General features: G+C 37.9%; 1 protein-coding gene across 5 annotated transcripts in view; it reads right to left on the reverse strand.

The window, feature by feature from the left end:
• Positions 1 to 26,764, reverse strand: part of LOC137431435 (band 4.1-like protein 5) — a 158,042-nt gene that overhangs the window by 56,574 nt on the left and 74,704 nt on the right. For all 5 annotated transcript variants that reach the window (XR_013624117.1, XM_068122754.2, XM_068122750.2 and 2 more), the window contains 3 exons: positions 24,145 to 24,232; positions 6,366 to 6,454; positions 6,181 to 6,250 (listed from right to left, as the gene is read on the reverse strand). Coding sequence is in view for 4 of the 5 variants with exons in the window: in XM_068122754.2 (XP_067978855.2) it covers positions 6,181 to 6,250; positions 6,366 to 6,454; positions 24,145 to 24,232 (247 nt within the window). In the remaining variant the exon portion in view is untranslated. The remainder of the gene's footprint in view (positions 1 to 6,180; positions 6,251 to 6,365; positions 6,455 to 24,144; positions 24,233 to 26,764) is intronic.

Below are 26,764 nucleotides of genomic sequence, written 5' to 3' on the forward strand. Positions count from 1 at the left end.
CATTTGGTCAACACAACACGCAATCACCACTACTCCCTCATACACTGCTCCACACACCTGTTCAGTTGCACACCTGTGCAATCACACCTGTTCCATTCTCACCTGTTCAATCCTCACACACACGGCATCATCTCAGCTAACTACTCCCCTCTGAAACTTGCGCTTCCCAGTCGTCCCTTTAAACTATTGCGCTCCCACGTCATTATAATCCACACTAATCTACCTGCGTCCCCACTACAGGTATCAGTCACTAACTAAACTTAACGTTACCTAATGTCATCTTCGCTAGATCCCTACCAATATAACCTAACCCACCCGGGCTAGTTTTCACTGCCATACACCCCATAAACTATAGCGCATTTGCCCCACACTGTGAGGGATGGTGGATTTGCCATCCCACCACATCGGGGGTCTCTCACTATCAATTTTGCACACCAAATCTCAGCCAATCAAAAATTTTCTATTTACTGCCAATTCTACTCACTTTTCTAAATTTCGGATCAAAAACACTATCCTCATCACCCGTCTACTTATTACATCCTCTCGGTGCGCCAATTCACGTCGACAGCCCGGCTTCGTACAGCCGAGCGATGAACGCGGGTTCTTTTGTGCCAGCGGCTGGATACGTCCCGCATTCGTGGCAGGGACGGGGGCTTACCCGGGCCGAGATTCCACGCACCACCTCGGCGTGGAGCCATCCAATGTCCCGATCTCGACCTGCCGGCACGTCTCAATAGAAAGTGGTCGCCATGACGACCCTTCCTATCGGGCTGCCCGCTCCGCCTAGTGGAGCCCGGACGCGGCGGTTCCACGCGAGGCCCAGCGTGGATCGCGCACGGCGGTCCTTTCGAACCCGCCGTGGTTCGGATCCCCGCTGGTCCTCGCGGCACGCGAAGCTGCCCGACGCGCACCGAGGGCCCGATTCGGCTATAAGTCATTCTAACCTCTAACCTGGTTACCGTCGATGCTTCACCTGGATGCTTACATGCATACGCTACCCCTTTCTTGCTCATACATGCAGCCGTTTCCATGCTCCTCGTCGTACCTTTTCTTACACACGTCGGTACACTCATTCCGCTCACCGACTTGGTCACACACCTGACCACCGAACACCTTGGCACACATTCGTCGCTCGCACACCTCACCAACACACCTCTTCGCGCCCCTTTCTCGGTCACCTCCTTTGTGACAATCACAGGTGTGCTCTCACCCGCACACCCAACCACGTGCCTCACTACCAATTCCAGCGTGCATTCCCACTCACGCTCTACCATTCCAGGTGTGCATCCTTCCATTCCAGGTGTACATCCTTGCTCACCTGCCACAACCAACTCACGCTCCGTGTCACTCTCACTACTCTCACCTCCACTCTCGGTCGCGCACTCACCCTTACTCTCGACAGCACACTCACTCCTCGGCGTGCACTTTTTCCTCACACACCCCATGGTCGGACATTCTCGCACACCTCTTTTTTCGCACACCTGACCTGTCGCACACTTCACCAACGGCCTTTCACGAACACCCGGATCCAAACCAATCCCCAAGCCGACTGAAGCTTTCCTCACATCATATACATTGCCACTCACCCCCGTACCTCGTCTCCGCACCTCCTTTGCCACCTGCAAACTCTTTATTTGGTTAGTGAGCATCACATCATGAGTTGAGCACCGACCTTGCACATATTCCATCACCTCCTCCTGGATTTCTCTTTTAGTTTCTGTTCGTCCCTTCTTAATTTCACTCACCTCTTCTTCCACTTCCTCTAATTTTTGTTTAACCTCTTTTATTTCTCGGTGCGTCTCCTCAAGTTCGTCCTCTAAGGCTACCGTGACCGTCTCTATGTGCATCCTCACCTGCCGGTCCTTTGTCTCCATTATCTCTGTCACCTCGTCCACCCTCATTGTCAGTTCCTCACGTACCATCTGACATTGCCTCTGTGTCGCTATCAAGTCATTTTTAATTTCTTTTTGTGTCGCCTTGAACCCTCCTAGTACCGCAGTGTTCTTTTGAACCTCCTCCACTAACTTCGTTTGTCCCTCTGTCAGCTGTTCCACCTCCTCCGTCAGATCTTCTATTCCCCCTTGTAACTTAGCCGTATTATTTCTCACCTCTTTCTCCATACGCTTCTCACCTCGCTTTACCTCCTCGCGTAGCCCCGAAACCTCCTCACTCACACCTCGTCGTATTTCCTCCATCTCTTTTGTAGATGCCACCCTCATCTGTCCCAATTCATCCCTCTGAGCATCCAGTTTGGTTTCTACCCCGATTTTCACCTCCTCTATCTGCTCTCCCATTTGTTTGATTTCCCTGGCAGATTGTTCCCCTATTTCCCGCAATTTGTCCTCCATCCTATTTTCTAACCCCATTAACCCATTTTTCACCCCCTCTAACTGATTCTCCTGGGCAGCCATTCTGTTTTCCACCCCCGTTAACCCATTCTTTACCTCTTTTATCCCGTTGTCTAACCCCTCAAAATTATTGTCGAACTTCCTAAATTTCTTGTCTAACTCCTCACCGGTACCCCTCGCTTCGTCCCTCATTACCCCCATTTGGTTTCCCATTACCCCCATTTGGTTTCCCATTACCCCCATTTGGCTTTTCAAACCTCTAATTTGGTCTCCCAATTGCTCACTATTCTTTTCCATAAGGGCTTTCATTTGCATCATAAAAAGGTTCAAATCCACCAGCGGCGCTGCTGCGGTCGCGGGCGCGGCAAAATTTGGTGCCGCTACACCCACGTGCGCGAGGACGCCATTTTGTGCGTCTGATACACCCTCAACCACCTCATTGCTCTCCTCCTCCCTTTCCTCCACATACATTTCCCCGAGGTCCTGGGTCGATTCCACCCTGTCTATCTCTCCCACCGACATCCGATCGCCTTGATTGTCCATGGCGCGATCTCAAAATTCGGGTTTTATAAAACAAAATAAATTTCGGCAGCTTGTAATTTTGAGCGCGTTAAGCGCGCTTCGGGTCCGATTTCGGGTCCGATCTCCCTCCTCGACACCAATTGTTACTCTAATAGTACAATTGGTGTTCCAAAATTTGGGCCTAACAAATTTAGTCCCAGGTCCGAATCCAACTCCTGACAACCAATTGTTACAGACGCGGTTTTAGATGTTATATTGACCGAGCGGTGGTGTATTACCGCGTCCGAACAGTTACTCCCCGATTAGCCCGATTCCACCCGACGTTGACCAGATCGCCCCACAGATATTCAATCGGGAAACCTCTAAAGCGACCGAAAGAGAATGAAAAGAGAAGAAGAAGACAGAGTACGGAGGAAGAACAGATTTATTATACACACACAAGCAATGGATGGAAGAAGCAATCACACAGCGAATCGTTAACTTACACTATTCATTTTACTTAACCCCAAGACAACGAGTAGGACAGGACGTTCACACTTACACAGGGGATATTGCAGGCAGGTAGGGCTTGAGGTGGATTGCTTGAGAGGGAGGCAAGGTCGGATGCAGCAGCTCTCAATTCCTCGCGGTTTTTGGCGGGAAAACCCTCCGTCGCGTATCCGCTGCTGTAGACGTCACGCGTTGGTTCGGTACACCTGCTCCTCTTCTTGTGGTGGAGCCGTCTCCCTCCTTTCAGCGCGTCTCTCCAAAGCTGGTTTCCTTGCCGAGTACCTCTCCTCTTTGGCTTGGAGCGTTTCGCATCTCACCGCTCCTCTTGGTGCCGCCTCTTTGCTCATCTCCCAGGTCATCTCCCAAGTCATCTGGTAAAGCAGTCCCTTTCAGTCGCTTTTATAACTCGCGGCGGAATCAAGCCGCCGGCTGCGAGGGCACGCCTACCGGTTCGCTCACCGCGGTGCTGATTGGCCATGCGACCCTCTGGCTCACTCCTCCCCTCTATGACGAGGTGGAGACAACCTTTCTTCTCCGAGATTAGCACATGGGCAATGGCGGCTTGCGGGATTGAACACAACTCCCACCCTTTTGAAAGGACTTTTGGAGAGCGGAGATGTTTGGGGAAATTGCAAGGGCCTACTCTTATTTTGTTTGATACAATGCAAAGTCAATCTAGTGGGAAACACAGATTTAGCCTACATGGAATAAGGAAATACACTATTTAAAAAGATATATCGTGACCTGCGTGTAAGTTTCATGGAATTAACTAGGAGGACGGCTGCGACCATTATTTACATTAACAGGGTGTTACCATACTTTTGTAACGTTCACATTGTAACGTTTTCACATTCGTTACACTTCCCCCAAAATTGTTACACTTCTCAAAAACCGTTACACTTCTCAAATTCGTTACACACTTCTCAAAACCGTTACAATATATTACTATAATTCACCAAATGTCCATCCGTCCGTTCCAAGGTACCGCAAAAACGGCTGAACCGATCGCAACGATATTTTGGGTGGGTATTCCTGGGACCCCTGGGAGTAAAATAGGGTGTATTGTTTTTCCAATTTTTCCAAGTTTTCCAATTTTCCAGTTTTTCCAAACATGATGGAATAACATTTACCGATTAGAACAGTGATGTGGCTTTTGTTGAAATTCTACAAATACTGTTTATTTTACGTACCAGGAGAGAGTAGATCGACTCCTGACGAACTCTTCCTATATAAACGTGCGGCTCCGAAGTAACACGGCAGCGTGTGCAAAGCGACTGAGAAACAGGGGTAGAGGCCGTTTCCGTGTTACAGATTCGGCGCGCACTCTTCACACATAAACGTGCGACTGAGAAAGACGCGTAGCGGCCACTTCCGTTTTGCAGAATTCAATCGTTTTTCAAAATGGGTGCCATGTACTGTTTAGATTTTGATGATTTGCGTGTGATATGATTCAACGGATGTTTATATGAATCGTTTACAATAAAAAAAGCCTTCTGATATTTTGTCTTTTCATTTGGGCTTCCCAATTGAAGCCTCGCCCATCGGGCGGGTGCCGTTGCTAGTATATATAATCGACTTGTTCTTGTTACCTACTGAACTCAATCAACCAAGTTTTGTCAAAATCTGTTCATATTTTGAAATATCATGCGATATATCGTTTTTGGTCACATCTCTCAATGGTGAAGAATCACTATAAAAAAAATAAAAAAATTCCTTAAAATTTTTTTTTATTTAAAAATCTTGACGTAACCTCCAGATCTTCACCTAATCAGGTTGGCCTTGTCACACAGCCAACAGCCAAGTTCGGCCTTGTCACCAAATTTCGTCCAAATCTGTTCATAACTTTTTGAGATATCCTGTTCACAGACAGACAGACAGACAGACAGACAGACAAACAATGAGGCTGATAATAAAAAACAACCAATAATTAATAAGAGGGTTCACCTACAATAAGGCTCAAAAAGCAAACAGCTCCGCTGTGACTGTATCAGTTCATCATGAAAGGTTATCCCATGAAGCTGTCTGTTTTCACTACAACGTTCACAATCATGGAGGAGTGAATGTTCAGTGATTAAGTTCCGAGAACCATGCAAACAGGAGGCAGAGGCCCTGTTAACGATGTGAAATGGACAGCCGGCCAGAATGCGAGTACCTGCGGTCTGGTTGAAAGGAAGGTCTGCTGGTACTTTTGTCCAATATTTTATGATCACGTTTAAAATCGTCATAGTAATTCAAAAGTAAGAGGTGACAGAGGTGACTCAACTGAAATTCCTCACGCTTTGTTAGGATAAAAACAAACCTGCATTGCGACCAACACAAGTCCCTCAAAACTTCCCCATAAAAACAAAGAGTTTCACCTAAAAACAGACTCTTCTGTTATGAATTCATTCAAATGGTGTTTGCCGAGTGGTAACCTAGAGGTTATGGGTTCAAATTGTGGGTAACCTAAAGCCTTAAGAAAGCAGATCAAATGGTTTGGATTCCTATAACTTCCAGAAATTGACATAGGTACAGGGAAATTATACCACCTCACTATCATATTGTTGTAAAAACGCAAGTGGCTCACTAATGACCTGCAGTGAGAAGGTAATCTGCCTGCCCTTCCTATTACTTCTCTAAACGAGATGCCACTCCATTTATTGATGGCTCTTAAATCCTCATTAACAAACTGGGATGGGAACTGAAAGTACTACGCTTATAGAGGCAGTTCAGCTCACTCCCATCCTCTCAACTCCCTCCCCATCCCCAATGGAGAAAACAAAAATGCAACATTCTTGGGATGGAATAGTATTGTTGATCATTGTTAGTTCAAAGATCTCACCTGGTCATCGTCCTCCACCACACCCAGGATCAGCTTCTTCTTCTTGAAGTCTAGACGTGTGATCCTCGGCCTGCGAGCCAGAGATATACCCATATCAGCCAGAAATATACCCATAGATGTATATCAATCATGTCAAATGACATCAGAATGCTGATGTACTATCCGAGAATGAGTCTGGTACATACCAGAAAAACAATCCGATTTTGCTTTTCCCTTCATACACCAGGATTCCCGTAGGAGTTAATCCAAGGCTGTATTCATTGCTATCCTTCCCCTGCAAACAGACACAGAAGATTATTTACACAATCTAACCCTTACACATTATTCACCTAAGCATGACAAATGATCAATCCTACAAGAGTCAAACAATAACATAAAACAAAGAACAAAGGGCAAATGATCAATCCTCCAAGGGTCAAACAATTACATAAAACAAAGAACAAAGGACAAATGATCAATCCTCCAAGGGTGAAACAATTACATAAAACAAAGAACAAAGGGCAAATGATCAATCCTACCATTGTCAACCAATTACAGAAAACAAAGAACAAAGGACAAATGATCAATCCTCCAAGGGTGAAACAATTACATAAAACAAAGAACAAAGGGCAAATGATCAATCCTCCAAGGGTCAAACAATTACATAAAACAAAGGACAAAGGATAAATGATCAATCTTACAAGGGTCAAACAATCACATAAAACAAAGAACAAAGAAGAAATGATCAATCCTCCAAGGGTGAAACAATTACATAAAGCAAAGGACAAAGGATAAATGATCAATCCTACAAGGGTGAAACAATTACATAAAACAAAGGACAAATGATCAATCCTACAAGGGTCAAACAATTACATAAAACAAAGGACAAATGATCAATCCTACAAGGGTCAACCAATTACATAAAACAAAGGACAAATGATCAATCCTCCAAGGGTCAAACAATTACATAAAACAAAGGACAAATGATCAATCCTCCAAGGGTGAAACAATTACATAAAACAAAGGACAAATGATCAATCTTACAAGGGTCAAACAATTACATAAAACAAAGAACAAAGAACAAATGATCAATCCTCCAAGGGTCAAACAATTACATAAAACAAAGGACAAATGATCAATCCTCCAAGGGTCAAACAATTACATAAAACAAAGGACAAAGGATAAATGATCAATCCTACAAGGGTGAAACAATTACATAAAACAAAGGACAAATGATCAATCCTACCATTGTCAACCAATTACAGAAAACAAAGAACAAAGGAAAAATGATCAATCCTACAAGGGTGAAACAATTACATAAAACAAAGGACAAATGATCAATCCTACAAGGTTCAACCAATTACATAAAACAAAGGACGAATGATCAATCCTCCAAGGGTCAAACAATTACATAAAACAAAGAACAAAGAACAAATGATCAATCCTCCAAGGGTGAAACAATTACATAAAACAAAGGACAAAGGATAAATGATCAATCCTACAAGGGTGAAACAATGTCATAAAACAAAGGACAAATGATCAATCCTCCAAGGGTCAAACAATTACATAAAACAAAGGACAAATGATCAATCCTCCAAGGGTCAAACAATTACATAAAACAAAGGACAAATGATCAATCCTCCAAGGGTCAAACAATTACATAAAACAAAGGACAAAGGATAAATCATCAATCCTACAAGGGTGAAACAATGACATAAAACAAAGGACAAATGATCAATCCTCCAAGGGTCAAACAATTACATAAAACAAAGGACAAATGATCAATCCTCCAAGGGTCAAACAATTACATAAAACAAAGGACAAATGATCAATCCTCCAAGGGTCAAACAATTACATAAAACAAAGGACAAATGATCAATCCTCCAAGGGTCAAACAATTACATAAAACAAAGGACAAATGATCAATCCTCCAAGGGTCAAACAATTACATAAAACAAAGGACAAATGATCAATCCTCCAAGGGTCAAACAATTACATAAAACAAAGAACAAAGAACAAATGATCAATCCTCCAAGGGTGAAACAATTAAATAAAACAAAGGACAAAGGATAAATGATCAATCCTACAAGGGTGAAACAATGACATAAAACAAAGGACAAATGATCAATCCTCCAAGGGTCAAACAATTACATAAAACAAAGGACAAATGATCAATCCTCCAAGGGTCAAACAATTACATAAAACAAAGGACAAATGATCAATCCTCCAAGGGTCAAACAATTACATAAAACAAAGGACAAATGATCAATCCTCCAAGGGTCAAACAATTACATAAAACAAAGGACAAAGGATAAATCATCAATCCTACAAGAGTGAAACAATGACATAAAACAAAGGACAAATGATCAATCCTCCAAGGGTCAAACAATTACATAAAACAAAGGACAAATGATCAATCCTCCAAGGGTCAAACAATTACCGAAAACAAAGGACAAATGATCAATCCTCCAAGGGTCAAACAATTACATAAAACAAAGGACAAAGGATAAATCATCAATCCTACACGGGTGAAACAATTACATAAAACAAAGGACAAATGATCAATCCCCCAAGGGTCAAACAATTACATAAAACAAAGGACAAATGATCAATCCTACCATTGTCAAACAGCTACATAAAACAAAGGACAAATGATCAATTCCACAAGGGTCAAACAATTACATAAAACAAAGGACAAATGATCAATCCTACCATTGTCAAACAGTTACAGAAAACAAAGGACAAATGATCAATCCCACAAGGGTCAAACAATTACAGAAAACAAAGGACAAATGATAAATCCTCCAAGGGTCAAACAATTACATAAAACAAAGGACAAATGATCAATCCTCCAAGGGTCAAACAATTACATAAAACAAAGGACAAATGACAAATCCTCCAAGGGTCAAACAATTACATAAAACAAAGGACAAATGATAAATCCCACAAGGGTCAAACAATTACATAAAACAAAGGACAAATGACCAATCCCACAAGGGTCAAACAATTACATAAAACAAAGGACAAATGATCAATCCTACCATTGTCAAACAGTTACATAAAACAAAGGACAAATGATCAATCCCACAAGGGTCAAACAATTACATAAAACAAAGGACAAATGATCAATCCTACCATTGTCAAACAGTTACATAAAACAAAGGACAAATGATCAATCCCAAAAGGGTCAAACAATTACAGAAAACAAAGGACAAATGATAAATCCTGCAAGGGTCAAACAATTACATAAAACAAAGGACAAATGATCAATCCTCCAAGGGTCAAACAATTACATAAAACAAAGGACAAATGATCAATCCTCCAAGGGTCAAACAATTACATAAAACAAAGGACAAAGGATAAATCATCAATCCTACACGGGTGAAACAATTACATAAAACAAAGGACAAATGATCAATCCCCCAAGGGTCAAACAATTACATAAAACAAAGGACAAATGATCAATCCTACCATTGTCAAACAGTTACATAAAACAAAGGACAAATGATCAATCCCACAAGGGTCAAACAATTACATAAAACAAAGGACAAATGATCAATCCTACCATTGTCAAACAGTTACATAAAACAACGGACAAATGATCAATCCCACAAGGGTCAAACAATAATTACATAAAACAAAGGACAAATTATCACTCCTACCATTGTCAAACAGTTACATAAAACAAAGGACAAATGATCAATCCTACAAGGGTCAAACAATGACATAAAACAAAGGACAAATGCTAAATCCTCCAAGGGTCAAACAATTACATAAAACAAAGGACAAATGATCAATCCCACAAGGGTCAAACAATTACATAAAACAAAGGACAAATGATCAATCCTACCATTGTCAAACAGTTACATAAAACAACGGACAAATGATCAATCCCACAAGGGTCAAACAATAATTACATAAAACAAAGGACAAATGATCAATCCTACCATTGTCAAACAGTTACATAAAACAAAGGACAAATGATCAATCCTACAAGGGTCAAACAATGACATAAAACAAAGGACAAATGATAAATCCTCCAAGGGTCAAACAGTTACATAAAACAAAGGACAAATGATCAATCCCACAAGGGTCAAACAATTACATAAAACAAAGGACAAATGATCAATCCTACAAGGGTCAAACAATTACATAAAACAAAGGACAAATGATCAATCCTCCAAGGGTCAAACAATTACATAAAACAAAGGACAAAGGATAAATGATCAATCCTCCAAGGGTGAAACAATTACATAAAACAAAGGAAAAATAATCAATCCTCCAAGGGTGAAATAATTACATAAAACAAAGGATAAATGATCAATCCTCCAAGGGTCAAACAATTACATACAACAAAGGACAAATGATCAATCCTACCATTGTCAAACAGTTACATAAAACAAAGGACAAATGATCAATCCCACAAGGGTCAAACAATTACATAAAACAAAGGACAAAGGATAAATGATCAATCCTACTAGGGTCAAACAATTACATAAAACAAAGGACAAATGATCAATCCTCCAAGGGTCAAACAATTACATAAAACAAAGGACAAATAATTAATCAATCTTACAAGGGTCAAACAATTACGTAAAACAAAGAACAAATAACAAATGATCAATCCTCAAAGGGTGAAACAATTACATAAAACAAAGGACAAAGGATAAATGATCAATCCTACAAGGGTAAAACAATGACATAAAACAAAGGACAAATGATCAATCCTCCAAGGGTCAAACAATTACGTAAAACAAAGGACAAATGATCAATCCCACAAGGGTCAAACAATTACATAAAACAAAGGACAAATGATCAATCCCACAAGGGTCAAACAATTACATAAAACAAAGGACAAATGATCAATCCTACAAGAGTGAAACAATGACAAAAAACAAAGGACAATTGATCAATCCTTCAAGGGTCAAACAATTACGTAAAACAAAGGACAAATGATCAATCCTACCATTGTCAAACAATTACATAAAACAAAGGACAAATGATCAATCCTACCATTGTCAAACAATTACATGAAACAAAGGACAAATGATCAATCCCACAAGGGTCAAACAATTACATAAGACAAAGGAGAAATGATCAATCCTACCATTGTCAAACAGTTACATAAAACAAAGGACAAAGGACAAATGATCAATCCTACAAGGGTCAACCAATTACATAAAACAAAGGACAAATGATCAATCCTCCAAGGGTCAAACAATTACATAAAACAAAGGACAAATGATCAATCCTCCAAGGGTGAAACAATTACATAAAACAAAGGACAAATGATCAATCTTACAAGGGTCAAACAATTACATAAAACAAAGAACAAAGAACAAATGATCAATCCTCCAAGGGTCAAACAATTACATAAAACAAAGGACAAATGATCAATCCTCCAAGGGTCAAACAATTACATAAAACAAAGGACAAAGGATAAATGATCAATCCTACAAGGGTGAAACAATTACATAAAACAAAGGACAAATGATCAATCCTACCATTGTCAACCAATTACAGAAAACAAAGAACAAAGGAAAAATGATCAATCCTACAAGGGTGAAACAATTACATAAAACAAAGGACAAATGATCAATCCTACAAGGGTCAACCAATTACATAAAACAAAGGACGAATGATCAATCCTCCAAGGGTCAAACAATTACATAAAACAAAGAACAAAGAACAAATGATCAATCCTACACGGGTGAAACAATTACATAAAACAAAGGACAAATGATCAATCCCCCAAGGGTCAAACAATTACATAAAACAAAGGACAAATGATCAATCCTACCATTGTCAAACAGCTACATAAAACAAAGGACAAATGATCAATCCCACAAGGGTCAAACAATTACATAAAACAAAGGACAAATGATCAATCCTACCATTGTCAAACAGTTACAGAAAACAAAGGACAAATGATCAATCCCACAAGGGTCAAACAATTACAGAAAACAAAGGACAAATGATAAATCCTCCAAGGGTCAAACAATTACATAAAACAAAGGACAAATGATCAATCCTCCAAGGGTCAAACAATTACATAAAACAAAGGACAAATGACAAATCCTCCAAGGGTCAAACAATTACATAAAACAAAGGACAAATGATAAATCCCACAAGGGTCAAACAATTACATAAAACAAAGGACAAATGACCAATCCCACAAGGGTCAAACAATTACATAAAACAAAGGACAAATGATCAATCCTACCATTGTCAAACAGTTACATAAAACAAAGGACAAATGATCAATCCCACAAGGGTCAAACAATTACATAAAACAAAGGACAAATGATCAATCCTACCATTGTCAAACAGTTACATAAAACAAAGGACAAATGATCAATCCCACAAGGGTCAAACAATTACATAAAACAAAGGACAAATGATCAATCCTACCATTGTCAAACAGTTACATAAAACAACGGACAAATGATCAATCCCACAAGGGTCAAACAATAATTACATAAAACAAAGGACAAATTATCACTCCTACCATTGTCAAACAGTTACATAAAACAAAGGACAAATGATCAATCCTACAAGGGTCAAACAATGACATAAAACAAAGGACAAATGCTAAATCCTCCAAGGGTCAAACAATTACATAAAACAAAGGACAAATGATCAATCCCACAAGGGTCAAACAATTACATAAAACAAAGGACAAATGATCAATCCTACCATTGTCAAACAGTTACATAAAACAACGGACAAATGATCAATCCCACAAGGGTCAAACAATAATTACATAAAACAAAGGACAAATGATCAATCCTACCATTGTCAAACAGTTACATAAAACAAAGGACAAATGATCAATCCTACAAGGGTCAAACAATGACATAAAACAAAGGACAAATGATAAATCCTCCAAGGGTCAAACAGTTACATAAAACAAAGGACAAATGATCAATCCCACAAGGGTCAAACAATTACATAAAACAAAGGACAAATGATCAATCCTACAAGGGTCAAACAATTACATAAAACAAAGGACAAATGATCAATCCTCCAAGGGTCAAACAATTACATAAAACAAAGGACAAAGGATAAATGATCAATCCTCCAAGGGTGAAACAATTACATAAAACAAAGGAAAAATAATCAATCCTCCAAGGGTGAAATAATTACATAAAACAAAGGATAAATGATCAATCCTCCAAGGGTCAAACAATTACATACAACAAAGGACAAATGATCAATCCTACCATTGTCAAACAGTTACATAAAACAAAGGACAAATGATCAATCCCACAAGGGTCAAACAATTACATAAAACAAAGGACAAAGGATAAATGATCAATCCTACTAGGGTCAAACAATTACATAAAACAAAGGACAAATGATCAATCCTCCAAGGGTCAAACAATTACATAAAACAAAGGACAAATAATTAATCAATCTTACAAGGGTCAAACAATTACGTAAAACAAAGAACAAATAACAAATGATCAATCCTCAAAGGGTGAAACAATTACATAAAACAAAGGACAAAGGATAAATGATCAATCCTACAAGGGTAAAACAATGACATAAAACAAAGGACAAATGATCAATCCTCCAAGGGTCAAACAATTACGTAAAACAAAGGACAAATGATCAATCCCACAAGGGTCAAACAATTACATAAAACAAAGGACAAATGATCAATCCCACAAGGGTCAAACAATAACATAAAACAAAGGACAAATGATCAATCCTACAAGAGTGAAACAATGACAAAAAACAAAGGACAATTGATCAATCCTTCAAGGGTCAAACAATTACGTAAAACAAAGGACAAATGATCAATCCTACCATTGTCAAACAATTACATAAAACAAAGGACAAATGATCAATCCTACCATTGTCAAACAATTACATGAAACAAAGGACAAATGATCAATCCCACAAGGGTCAAACAATTACATAAGACAATGGAGAAATGATCAATCCTACCATTGTCAAACAGTTACATAAAACAAAGGACAAAGGACAAATGATCAATCCTACAAGGGTCAACCAATTACAGAAAACAAAGGACAAATGATCAATCCTCCAAGGGTCAAACAATTACATAAAACAAAGGACAAATGATCAATCCTCCAAGGGTGAAACAATTACATAAAACAAAGGACAAATGATCAATCTTACAAGGGTCAAACAATTACATAAAACAAAGAACAAAGAACAAATGATCAATCCTCCAAGGGTCAAACAATTACATAAAACAAAGGACAAATGATCAATCCTCCAAGGGTCAAACAATTACATAAAACAAAGGACAAAGGATAAATGATCAATCCTACAAGGGTGAAACAATTACATAAAACAAAGGACAAATGATCAATCCTACCATTGTCAACCAATTACAGAAAACAAAGAACAAAGGAAAAATGATCAATCCTACAAGGGTGAAACAATTACATTAAACAAAGGACAAATGATCAATCCTACAAGGGTCAACCAATTACATAAAACAAAGGACGAATGATCAATCCTCCAAGGGTCAAACAATTACATAAAACAAAGAACAAAGAACAAATGATCAATCCTACACGGGTGAAACAATTACATAAAACAAAGGACAAATGATCAATCCCCCAAGGGTCAAACAATTACATAAAACAAAGGACAAATGATCAATCCTACCATTGTCAAACAGCTACATAAAACAAAGGACAAATGATCAATCCCACAAGGGTCAAACAATTACATAAAACAAAGGACAAATGATCAATCCTACCATTGTCAAACAGTTACAGAAAACAAAGGACAAATGATCAATCCCACAAGGGTCAAACAATTACAGAAAACAAAGGACAAATGATAAATCCTCCAAGGGTCAAACAATTACATAAAACAAAGGACAAATGATCAATCCTCCAAGGGTCAAACAATTACATAAAACAAAGGACAAATGACAAATCCTCCAAGGGTCAAACAATTACATAAAACAAAGGACAAATGATAAATCCCACAAGGGTCAAACAATTACATAAAACAAAGGACAAATGACCAATCCCACAAGGGTCAAACAATTACATAAAACAAAGGACAAATGATCAATCCTACCATTGTCAAACAGTTACATAAAACAAAGGACAAATGATCAATCCCACAAGGGTCAAACAATTACATAAAACAAAGGACAAATGATCAATCCTACCATTGTCAAACAGTTACATAAAACAAAGGACAAATGATCAATCCCAAAAGGGTCAAACAATTACAGAAAACAAAGGACAAATGATAAATCCTGCAAGGGTCAAACAATTACATAAAACAAAGGACAAATGATCAATCCTCCAAGGGTCAAACAATTACATAAAACAAAGGACAAATGATCAATCCTCCAAGGGTCAAACAATTACATAAAACAAAGGACAAAGGATAAATCATCAATCCTACACGGGTGAAACAATTACATAAAACAAAGGACAAATGATCAATCCCCCAAGGGTCAAACAATTACATAAAACAAAGGACAAATGATCAATCCTACCATTGTCAAACAGTTACATAAAACAAAGGACAAATGATCAATCCCACAAGGGTCAAACAATTACATAAAACAAAGGACAAATGACCAATCCTACCATTGTCAAACAGTTACATAAAACAACGGACAAATGATCAATCCCACAAGGGTCAAACAATAATTACATAAAACAAAGGACAAATTATCACTCCTACCATTGTCAAACAGTTACATAAAACAAAGGACAAATGATCAATCCTACAAGGGTCAAACAATGACATAAAACAAAGGACAAATGCTAAATCCTCCAAGGGTCAAACAATTACATAAAACAAAGGACAAATGATCAATCCCACAAGGGTCAAACAATTACATAAAACAAAGGACAAATGATCAATCCTACCATTGTCAAACAGTTACATAAAACAACGGACAAATGATCAATCCCACAAGGGTCAAACAATAATTACATAAAACAAAGGACAAATGATCAATCCTACCATTGTCAAACAGTTACATAAAACAAAGGACAAATGATCAATCCTACAAGGGTCAAACAATGACATAAAACAAAGGACAAATGATAAATCCTCCAAGGGTCAAACAGTTACATAAAACAAAGGACAAATGATCAATCCCACAAGGGTCAAACAATTACATAAAACAAAGGACAAATGATCAATCCTCCAAGGGTCAAACAATTACATAAAACAAAGGACAAAGGATAAATGATCAATCCTCCAAGGGTGAAACAATTACATAAAACAAAGGAAAAATAATCAATCCTCCAAGGGTCAAATAATTACATAAAACAAAGGATAAATGATCAATCCTACAAGGGTGAAACAATTACATAAAACAAAGGACAAATGATCAATCCTCCAAGGGTCAAACAATTACATACAACAAAGGACAAATGATCAATCCTACCATTGTCAAACAGTTACATAAAACAAAGGACAAATGATCAATCCCACAAGGGTCAAACAATTACATAAAACAAAGGACAAATGATCAATCCTACTAGGGTCAAACAATTACATAAAACAAAGGACAAATGATCAATCCTCCAAGGGTCAAACAATTACATAAAACAAAGAACAAATAACAAATGATCAATCCTCAAAGGGTGAAACAATTACATAAAACAAAGGACAAAGGATAAATGATCAATCCTACAAGGGTAAAACAATGACATAAAACAAAGGACAAATGATCAATCCTCCAAGGGTCAAACAATTACGTAAAACAAAGGACAAATGATCAATCCCACAAGGGTCAAACAATTACATAAAACAAAGGACAAATGATCAATCCCACAAGGGTCAAACAATTACATAAAACAAAGGACAAATGATCAATCCTACAAGAGTGAAACAATGACAAAAAACAAAGGACAATTGATCAATCCTTCAAGGGTCAAACAATTACGTAAAACAAAGGACAAATGATCAATCCTACCATTGTCAAACAATTACATAAAACAAAGGACAAATGATCAATCCTACCATTGTCAAACAATTACATGAAACAAAGGACAAATGATCAATCCCACAAGGGTCAAACAATTACATAAGACAAAGGAGAAATGATCAATCCTACCATTGTCAAACAGTTACATAAAACAAAGGACAAAGGACAAATGATCAATCCTACAAGGGTCAAACAATTACATAAAACAAAGGACAAAAACAAATGATCAATCCTCCAAGAGTGGAACAATTACATAAAACAAAGGACAAATGATCAATCCCACAAGGGTCAAACAATTACATAAAACAAAGGACAAATGATCAATCCTACCATTGTCAAACAGTAAAACAAAGGACAAATGATCAATCCCACAAGGGTCAAACAATGACAGAAAACAAAGGACAAATGATAAATCCTCCAAGGGTCAAACAATTACATAAAACAAAGGACAAATGATCAATCCTCCAAGGGTCAAACAATTACATAAAACAAAGGACAAATGATCAATCCTCCAAGGGTCAAACAATTACATAAAACAAAGGACAAAGGATAAATCATCAATCCTACACGGGTGAAACAATTACATAAAACAAAGGACAAATGATCAATCCCCCAAGGGTCAAACAATTACATAAAACAAAGGACAAATGATCAATCCTACCATTGTCAAACAGTTACATAAAACAAAGGACAAATGATCAATCCCACAAGGGTCAAACAATTACATAAAACAAAGGACAAATGATCAATCCTACCATTGTCAAACAGTTACATAAAACAACGGACAAATGATCAATCCCACAAGGGTCAAACAATAATTACATAAAACAAAGGACAAATGATCAATCCTACCATTGTCAAACAGTTACATAAAACAAAGGACAAATGATCAATCCTACAAGGGTCAAACAATGACATAAAACAAAGGACAAATGCTAAATCCTCCAAGGGTCAAACAATTACATAAAACAAAGGACAAATGATCATTCCCACAAGGGTCAAACAATTACATAAAACAAAGGACAAATGATCAATCCCACAAGGGTCAAACAATTACATAAAACAAAGGACAAATGATCAATCCTACCATTGTCAAACAGTTACATAAAACAACGGACAAATGATCAATCCCACAAGAGTCAAACAATAATTACATAAAACAAAGGACAAATGATCAATCCTACCATTGTCAAACAGTTACATAAAACAAAGGACAAATGATCAATCCCACAAGGGTCAAACAATTACATAAAACAAAGGACAAATGATCAATCCTACAAGGGTCAAACAATTACATAAAACAAAGGACAAATGATCAATCCTCCAAGGGTCAAACAATTACATAAAACAAAGGACAAAGGATAAATGATCAATCCTCCAAGGGTGAAACAATTACATAAAACAAAGGACAAATGATCAATCCTCCAAGGGTCAAACAATTACATAAAACAAAGGACAAAGGATAAATGATCAATCCTCCAAGGGTGAAACAATTACATAAAACAAAGGACAAAGGATAAATGATCAATCCTGCAAGGGTGAAACAATGACATAAAACAAAGGACAAATGATCAATCCTCCAAGGGTCAAACAATTACGTAAAACAAAGGACAAATTATCAATCCTACCATTGTCAAACAATTACATAAAACAAAGGACAAATGATCAATCCCACAAGGGTCAAACAATTACATAAAACAAAGGACAAATGATCAATCCTTCAAGGGTCAAACAATTACGTAAAACAAAGGACAAATGATCAATCCTACCATTGTCAAACAATTACATAAAACAAAGGACAAATGATCAATCCCACAAGGGTCAAACAATTACATAAAACAAAGGACAAATGATGAATCCTACAAGAGTGAAACAATGACATAAAACAAAGGACAATTGATCAATCCTTCAAGGGTCAAACAATTACGTAAAACAAAGGACAAATGATCAATCCTACCATTGTCAAACAATTACATAAAACAAAGGACAAATGATCAATCCCACAAGGGTCAAACAATTACATAAAACAAAGGACAAATGATCAATCCTACCATTGTCAAACAATTACATGAAACAAAGGACAAATGATCAATCCAACAAGGGTCAAACAATTACATAAGACAAAGGAGAAATGATCAATCCTACCATTGTCAAACAGTTACATAAAACAAAGGACAAAAACAAATGATCAATCCTCCAAGAGTGAAACAATTACATAAAACAAAGGACAAATGATCAATCCCACAAGGGTCAAACAATTACATAAAACAAAGGACAAATGATCAATCCTACTATTGTCAAACAGTTACATAAAACAAAGGACAAATGATCAATCCCACAAGGGTCAAACAATTACAGAAAACAAAGGACAAATGATAAATCCTCCAAGGGTCAAACAATTACATAAAACAAAGGACAAATGATCAATCCTCCAAGGGTCAAACAATTACATAAAACAAAGGACAAATGATCAATCCTCCAAGGGTCAAACAATTACATAAAACAAAGGACAAAGGATAAATCATCAATCCTACACGGGTGAAACAATTACATAAAACAAAGGACAAATGATCAATCCCCCAAGGGTCAAACAATTACATAAAACAAAGGACAAATGGTCAATCCTACCATTGTCAAACAGTTACATAAAACAAAGGACAAATGATCAATCCCACAAGGGTCAAACAATTACATAAAACAAAGGAGAAATGATCAATCCTACCATTGTCAAACAGTTACATAAAACAACGGACAAATGATCAATCCCACAAGGGTCAAACAATAATTACATAAAACAAAGGACAAATGATCAATCCTACCATTGTCAAACAGTTACATAAAACAAAGGACAAATGATCAATCCTACAAGGGTCAAACAATGACATAAAACAAAGGACAAATGCTAAATCCTCCAAGGGTCAAACAATTACATAAAACAAAGGACAAATGATCATTCCCACAAGGGTCAAACAATTACATAAAACAAAGGACAAATGATCAATCCCACAAGGGTCAAAAAATTACATAAAACAAAGGACAAATGATCAATCCTGCCATTGTCAAACAGTTACATAAAACAACGGACAAATGATCAATCCCACAAGGGTCAAACAATAATTACATAAAACAAAGGACAAATGATCAATCCTAGCATTGTCAAACAGTTACATAAAACAAAGGACAAATGATCAATCCTACAAGGGTCAAACAATGACATAAAACAAAGGACAAATGATAAATCCTCCAAGGGTCAAACAGTTACATAAAACAAAGGACAAATGATCAATCCCACAAAGGTCAAACAATTACATAAAACAAAGGACAAATGATCAATCCTACAAGGGTCAAACAATTACATAAAACAAAGGACAAATGATCAATCCTCCAAGGGTCAAACAATTACATAAAACAAAGGACAAAGGATAAATGATCAATCCTCCAAGGGTGAAACAATTACATAAAACAAAGGAAAAATAATCAATCCTCCAAGGGTCAAATAATTACATAAAACAAAGGATAAATGATCAATCCTACAAGGGTGAAACAATTACATAAAACAAAGGACAAATGATCAATCCTCCAAGGGTCAAACAATTACATACAACAAAGGACAAATGATCAATCCTACCATTGTCAAACAGTTACATAAAACAAAGGACAAATGATCAATCCCACGAAGGTCAAACAATTACATAAAACAAAGGACAAATGATCAATCCTACTAGGGTCAAACAATTACATAAAACAAAGGACAAATGATCAATCCTCCAAGGGTCAAACAATTACATAAAACAAAGGACAAATAATCAATCTTACAAGGGTCAAACAATTACGTAAAACAAAGAACAAATAACAAATGATCAATCCTCAAAGGGTGAAACAATTACATAAAACAAAGGACAAAGGATAAATGATCAATCCTACAAGGGTAAAACAATGACATAAAACAAAGGACAAATGATCAATCCTCCAAGGGTCAAACAATTACGTAAAACAAAGGACAAATGATCAATCCTACCATTGTCAAACAATTACATAAAACAAAGGACAAATGATCAATCCCACAAGGGTCAAACAATTACATAAAACAAAGGACAAATTATCAATCCTTCAAGGGTCAAACAATTACATAAAACAAAGGACAAATGATCAATCCCACAAGGGTCAAACAATTACATAAAACAAAGGATAAATGATCAATCCCACAAGGGTCAAACAATGACATAAAACAAAGGACAAATGATCAATCCTTCAAGGGTCAAACAATTACGTAAAACAAAGGACAAATGATCAATCCTACCATTGTCAAACAATTACATAAAACAAAGGACAAATGATCAATCCCACAAGGGTCAAACAATTACATAAGACAAAGGAGAAATGATCAATCCTACCATTGTCAAACAGTTAAAAAAAAACAAAGGACAAAGGACAAATGATCAATCCTACAAGGGTCAAACAGTTACATAAAACAAAGGACAAAACAAATGATCAATCGTCCAAGAGTGAAACAATTACATAAAACAAAGGACAAAAACAAATGATCAATCCTCCAAGAGTGAAACAATTACATAAAACAAAGGACAAATGATCAATCCTACATGGGTCAAACAATTACATAAAACAAAGGACAAAAACAAATGATCAATCCTCCAAGGGTCAAACAATTACATAAAACAAAGGACAAATGATCAATCCTCCAAGGGTCAAACAATTACATAAAACAAAGGACAAATGATCAATCCTACAAGGGTCAAACAATTACATAAAACAAAGGACAAAAACAAATGATCAATCCTCCAAGGGTCAAACAATTACATAAAACAAAGGACAAATGATCAATCCTCCAAGGGTCAAACAATTACAGAAAACAAAGAACAAATAACAAATGATCAATCCTCAAAGGGTGAAACAATTACATAAAACAAAGGACAAAGGATAAATGATCAATCCTACAAGGGTGAAACAATCAAAGGTGGGCGGTCCGCTTCGAAAGTCCGCTTATCCGCATATCCGCTGCAGCGGACTAACGTTTTCGAAGCGGATAAGCGAATCGGAACAACCCCCGGAAACCGAAGCGGATAAGCGTAAGGGGACTACCGAAAAATTAAAGCGCATCGCGATTCGCCAAATCAGCTGTTAGCCTGAGCCGTTACTCTAGAATTGTGAATATTTATTTAAGTGAATAATAAGTGAAAACTGAATATTTTATTGGACGCTAGAGCGGCAATAACGTCAAGATGGAGAGATTTCTGACTCTCCAGCCCAGCGGCAGTGCCAGGGACAGGCACACGAGCGACGCAAACCAGCAGTCCCAGCACAGCGACATCCACAACCCGGCGGTCAACAACAACAACAACATTTTGAATAAATTTTATTTCAATAAAAATGTATATTTTTGATCTTAAAAGCTTTGTTTGTCTTTGTAGTAGTTAGAAATGGCTATTTAGGCTTAAAAAGCATTAAATTCCCTTTAGAAACGTCAAAAATCGCTTTAAAAACGTCGAAGCGCTTTTTAAAAATCGAATCGAAGCGGATAAGCGGATAAGCGGTAAGCGGACTAAGATTTTCGGCCGCTGAAGCGGATAAGCGAATCGGACTACACGGGCTGGCGGAGCGGATAAGCGGTAAGCGGACTTAAAATTTTCCGAATCGCGCCCACCTTTAGAAACAATGACATAAAACAAAGGACAAATGATCAATCCTCCAAGGGTCAAACAATTACGTAAAACAAAGGACAAATGATCAATCCTACCATTGTCAAACAATTACATAAAACAAAGGACAAATGATCAATCCCACAAGGGTCAAACAATTACATAAAACAAAGGACAAATGATCAATCCTTCAAGGGTCAAACAATTACGTAAAACAAAGGACAAATGATCAATCCCGCAAGGGTCAAACAATTACATAAAACAAAGGACAAATGATCAATCCCACAAGGGTCAAACAATTACATAAAACAAAGGACAAATTATCAATCCTACAAGAGTGAAACAATGACATAAAACAAAGGACAATTGATCAATCCTTCAAGGGTCAAACAATTACGTAAAACAAAGGACAAATAATCAATCCTACAAGGGTCAAACAATTACATAAAACAAAGGACAAATAATCAATCCTACAAGGGTCAAACAATTACATAAAACAAAGGACAAAGAACAAATAATTATCAATCCTACAAGGGTCAAACAATTACATAAAACAAAGGGAAAATAATCAATCCTCCAAGGGTCAAACAATTACATAAAACAAAGGACAAATAATCAATCCTACAAGGGTCAAACAATTACATAAAACAAAGGACAAATAATCAATCCTACCATTGTCAAACAGTTACATAAAACAAAGGACAAATAATCAATCCTACCATTGTCAAACAGTTACATAAAACAAAGGACAAATGATCAATCCTACAATGGTCAAACAATTACATAAAACAAAGGGAAAATAATCAATCCTCCAAGGGTCAAACAATTACATAAAACAAAGGACAAATAATCAATCCTACAAGGGTCAAACAATTACATAAAACAAAGGACAAATAATCAATCCTACCATTGTCAAACAATTACATAAAACAAAGGACAAATAATCAATCCTACCATTGTCAAACAATTACATAAAACAAAGGACAAATAATCAATCCTACCATTGTCAAACAGTTACATAAAACAAAGGGAAAATAATCAATCCTCCAAGGGTCAAACAATTACATAAAACAAAGGACAAATAATCAATCCTACAATGGTCAAACAATTACATAAAACAAAGGGAAAATAATCAATCCTCCAAGGGTCAAACAATTACATAAAACAAAGGACAAATAATCAATCCTACAAGGGTCAAACAATTACATAAAACAAAGGACAAATAATCAATCCTACCATTGTCAAACAATTACATAAAACAAAGGACAAATAATCAATCCTACCATTGTCAAACAGTTACATAAAACAAAGGACAAATGATCAATCCTACAATGGTCAAACAATTACATAAAACAAAAGACAAAGGACAACCTGGCTTACCTTCACAGTATGCATGGAAACTCCATACATCTCCAGCCACTTGGCACGATTGAGGTAATTCATGTCAGACTGTGCTGGGGTTTGGCCCCTAAAACACACACACACACACACACACACACACACACACACACACACACGCGCGCACACACACACACACACACACACACACACACACACACACACACACACACACACACACACACACACACAATGATAACTCAACTTATGTTTAAATATGTAATCCTGATTAAAACCCTTATCTCAACATGATGAGACATCAGTTATTCCATAGCAATTCATGTGATCCAGTGAAATTACAGGTGCTCCAATTGGTTAAATGGTGAGAAAAATTAAGGTGACAGCATAACTGTGGCTTTTGGAAAACGTACGAGTACATGTCTGTGGTATACGAGAGATACTTGGAACATTCTAGTTTTTGTGTGGCTTGATGTAGCTTGCGTTATTTGAAAATCGTTTCAAGACTGGACCCATAATCTTGCATTGGTTGGCTCGCTCCTCGGTACTGCCGACAATTCTCCACCAGGAAATAAAACACAAAAGCGCAACTCATTGTTTGTTTTTAACACTGATATAGGTTCATGAAGGAGATTCCACATATACATCATGTGCAGGACATCCTAAGGTGTTAATGGTTTTTTTTCGGTGAAATACAAGGACATTAGTCGATGATGGACAATATCAACACAGTATATGGGATTTGAAATGTATATGTATATATAGTATATATACATATATATACTATACAGTATATGGGACATAGTATACATAAACACAGTATATGGGATTAACCCTGGTGTTGGGCTAGCGGCTAGGGTGTCAGCTTAGGATCCTAGGATCCTGGGTTCGTTAATCCCGGTCGATCGCTGAATTAACGCCAGGGGGGTTGACTCAGCCTGTCATTCCTTCGGAGGTCGGCTAATTGAGGACCAGTTCACTGGTAATTCCCTGTTTGTCGTTAAAGGCGGCAAAAAGGGTTGGCGTCAGGAAGGGCATCCGGCTGTAAAACATTGCTTCAAAAAGGGGACCGAAAAACAACAACAACCACGGTTCCCGAAAAGGCCACCCCCCACTTGCGGGGAAAAATGGCCTCTAAAGGTGGTTATATATGGGATTTGAAACTGGGATCCCAACATACAAGAGCCACAGCCCAGGTGGGAGCATCATACAAATTAAAATGAATTTTTTGACGATTTGTCAGTCTGTCATTTAATTTGACTTGGTTGATGTTGGACCTTTGGCCATCGAGGGGTCAGAATGACATTTTTGGTCTCAGGATATTGTGCAGTCAGACCAGACTGTGCTCACAACCTTTTTAGGAGTAGTCAGAGTATGGATTTGGAACTTGACTAGAGTACTCGCACAGAATGGCCTACTCTTTCTGAAAGGACCTATAATACCCAAAATGAGTGGGAGGGAATAAGATAGCCAACTTTACGGTGATTCCAAAATGTTAGCATGCTCTATGTCATCAAATTTGACCTGAAACCCCCTGCAGCACCAGGAAGTCGGATCCTGGTCCAATGAGAATTGAACATAAATATTGTTACGTTTTTGGGGGTAGGTGATGACATACCATCGTGGAGATAGGATTGTGTAGGGTAGCATAGACCATGTGCGAGTTGGAAGCCAATCTCGATATATGCAAGTAGAAAAACTGTGAGCTTAAGGTTGTTTATGTGTTCTTCACACAGGGGGTGAAGACATGCTAATTAGCTCTGGGGTTTAAGATTAATCTCCCCAGTATGTGATGGCCTCCTGTCATTTCCCCTATGTTCTTACAATTATAACAAGCCGGCCATAAAAACCCACGTCGTTAACCAACAACAACAACTACCAGCATATATGCCGACAGAAACCCAAACATTCCCAATTGGGCTAAACCCTGCCCCACCACAGCCAACAGGATCCGAACATTACGATCGACAAATAAACCCGCCTCCAGGGAATCGTAATAGACAATTAACCCCGCCTCACCTACCGACTAAGGAAAAAGGCCCCCCACCCAGTAGAGAGGTCGCTTTTTGTCTCGGGTGGCTCTCGGCTGCTGCTTGCTCATGTGCGGGAGCAGGACGCTAGCATTGGTTGTTCAACTGGGTCGTGGAGTTGTGCACTTTGGAAGAGAGAGAAAGAGGAGGAAGAGCGCGCCTCTTGGGTCTCTCTCAGTTGGAGTTCCCTTGGGTTTTTGCTCGAACAAGAAGGGGGCCATCTTGTCCTTAGTGAGCTGGTCGTGTGGGTCTCACTAAGGAGCTCTGGACTGTGTGGGTAGTGTTTCGCCGACTGCTTGGCTTGTGGAGGGCTCAAGGCCGTGCTGTTCGACACCAGGACGAGGAGGGCCAATCTCAAAGGTGGCATGTCTTGGCTGTTTGCTTCACACCAGGCGTTTTTGATGCGCAGCGCCAGCACCATTGTTGGAGCACTTCCCGCACGAGACGCTTCGGGCCCCATCGTACTGCTGACATCTTTCAACGATCTCGTTGAGCAAGCTTAGTGTCGGCCGATATAAAAAGAACATTATTTTATTTTCTTTAATCTTTCCCCTTGTCTGTTTTGAGTCTGCGTGTGGAGGTACCTCGATTAGGCTTTAGGTTACCTCACCATT

Source organism: Myxine glutinosa, chromosome 7 (genome assembly GCF_964187855.1).
Source record: "Myxine glutinosa chromosome 7, kmMyxGlut1.1, whole genome shotgun sequence".
NCBI classification, from domain to species: domain Eukaryota; kingdom Metazoa; phylum Chordata; class Myxini; order Myxiniformes; family Myxinidae; genus Myxine; species Myxine glutinosa.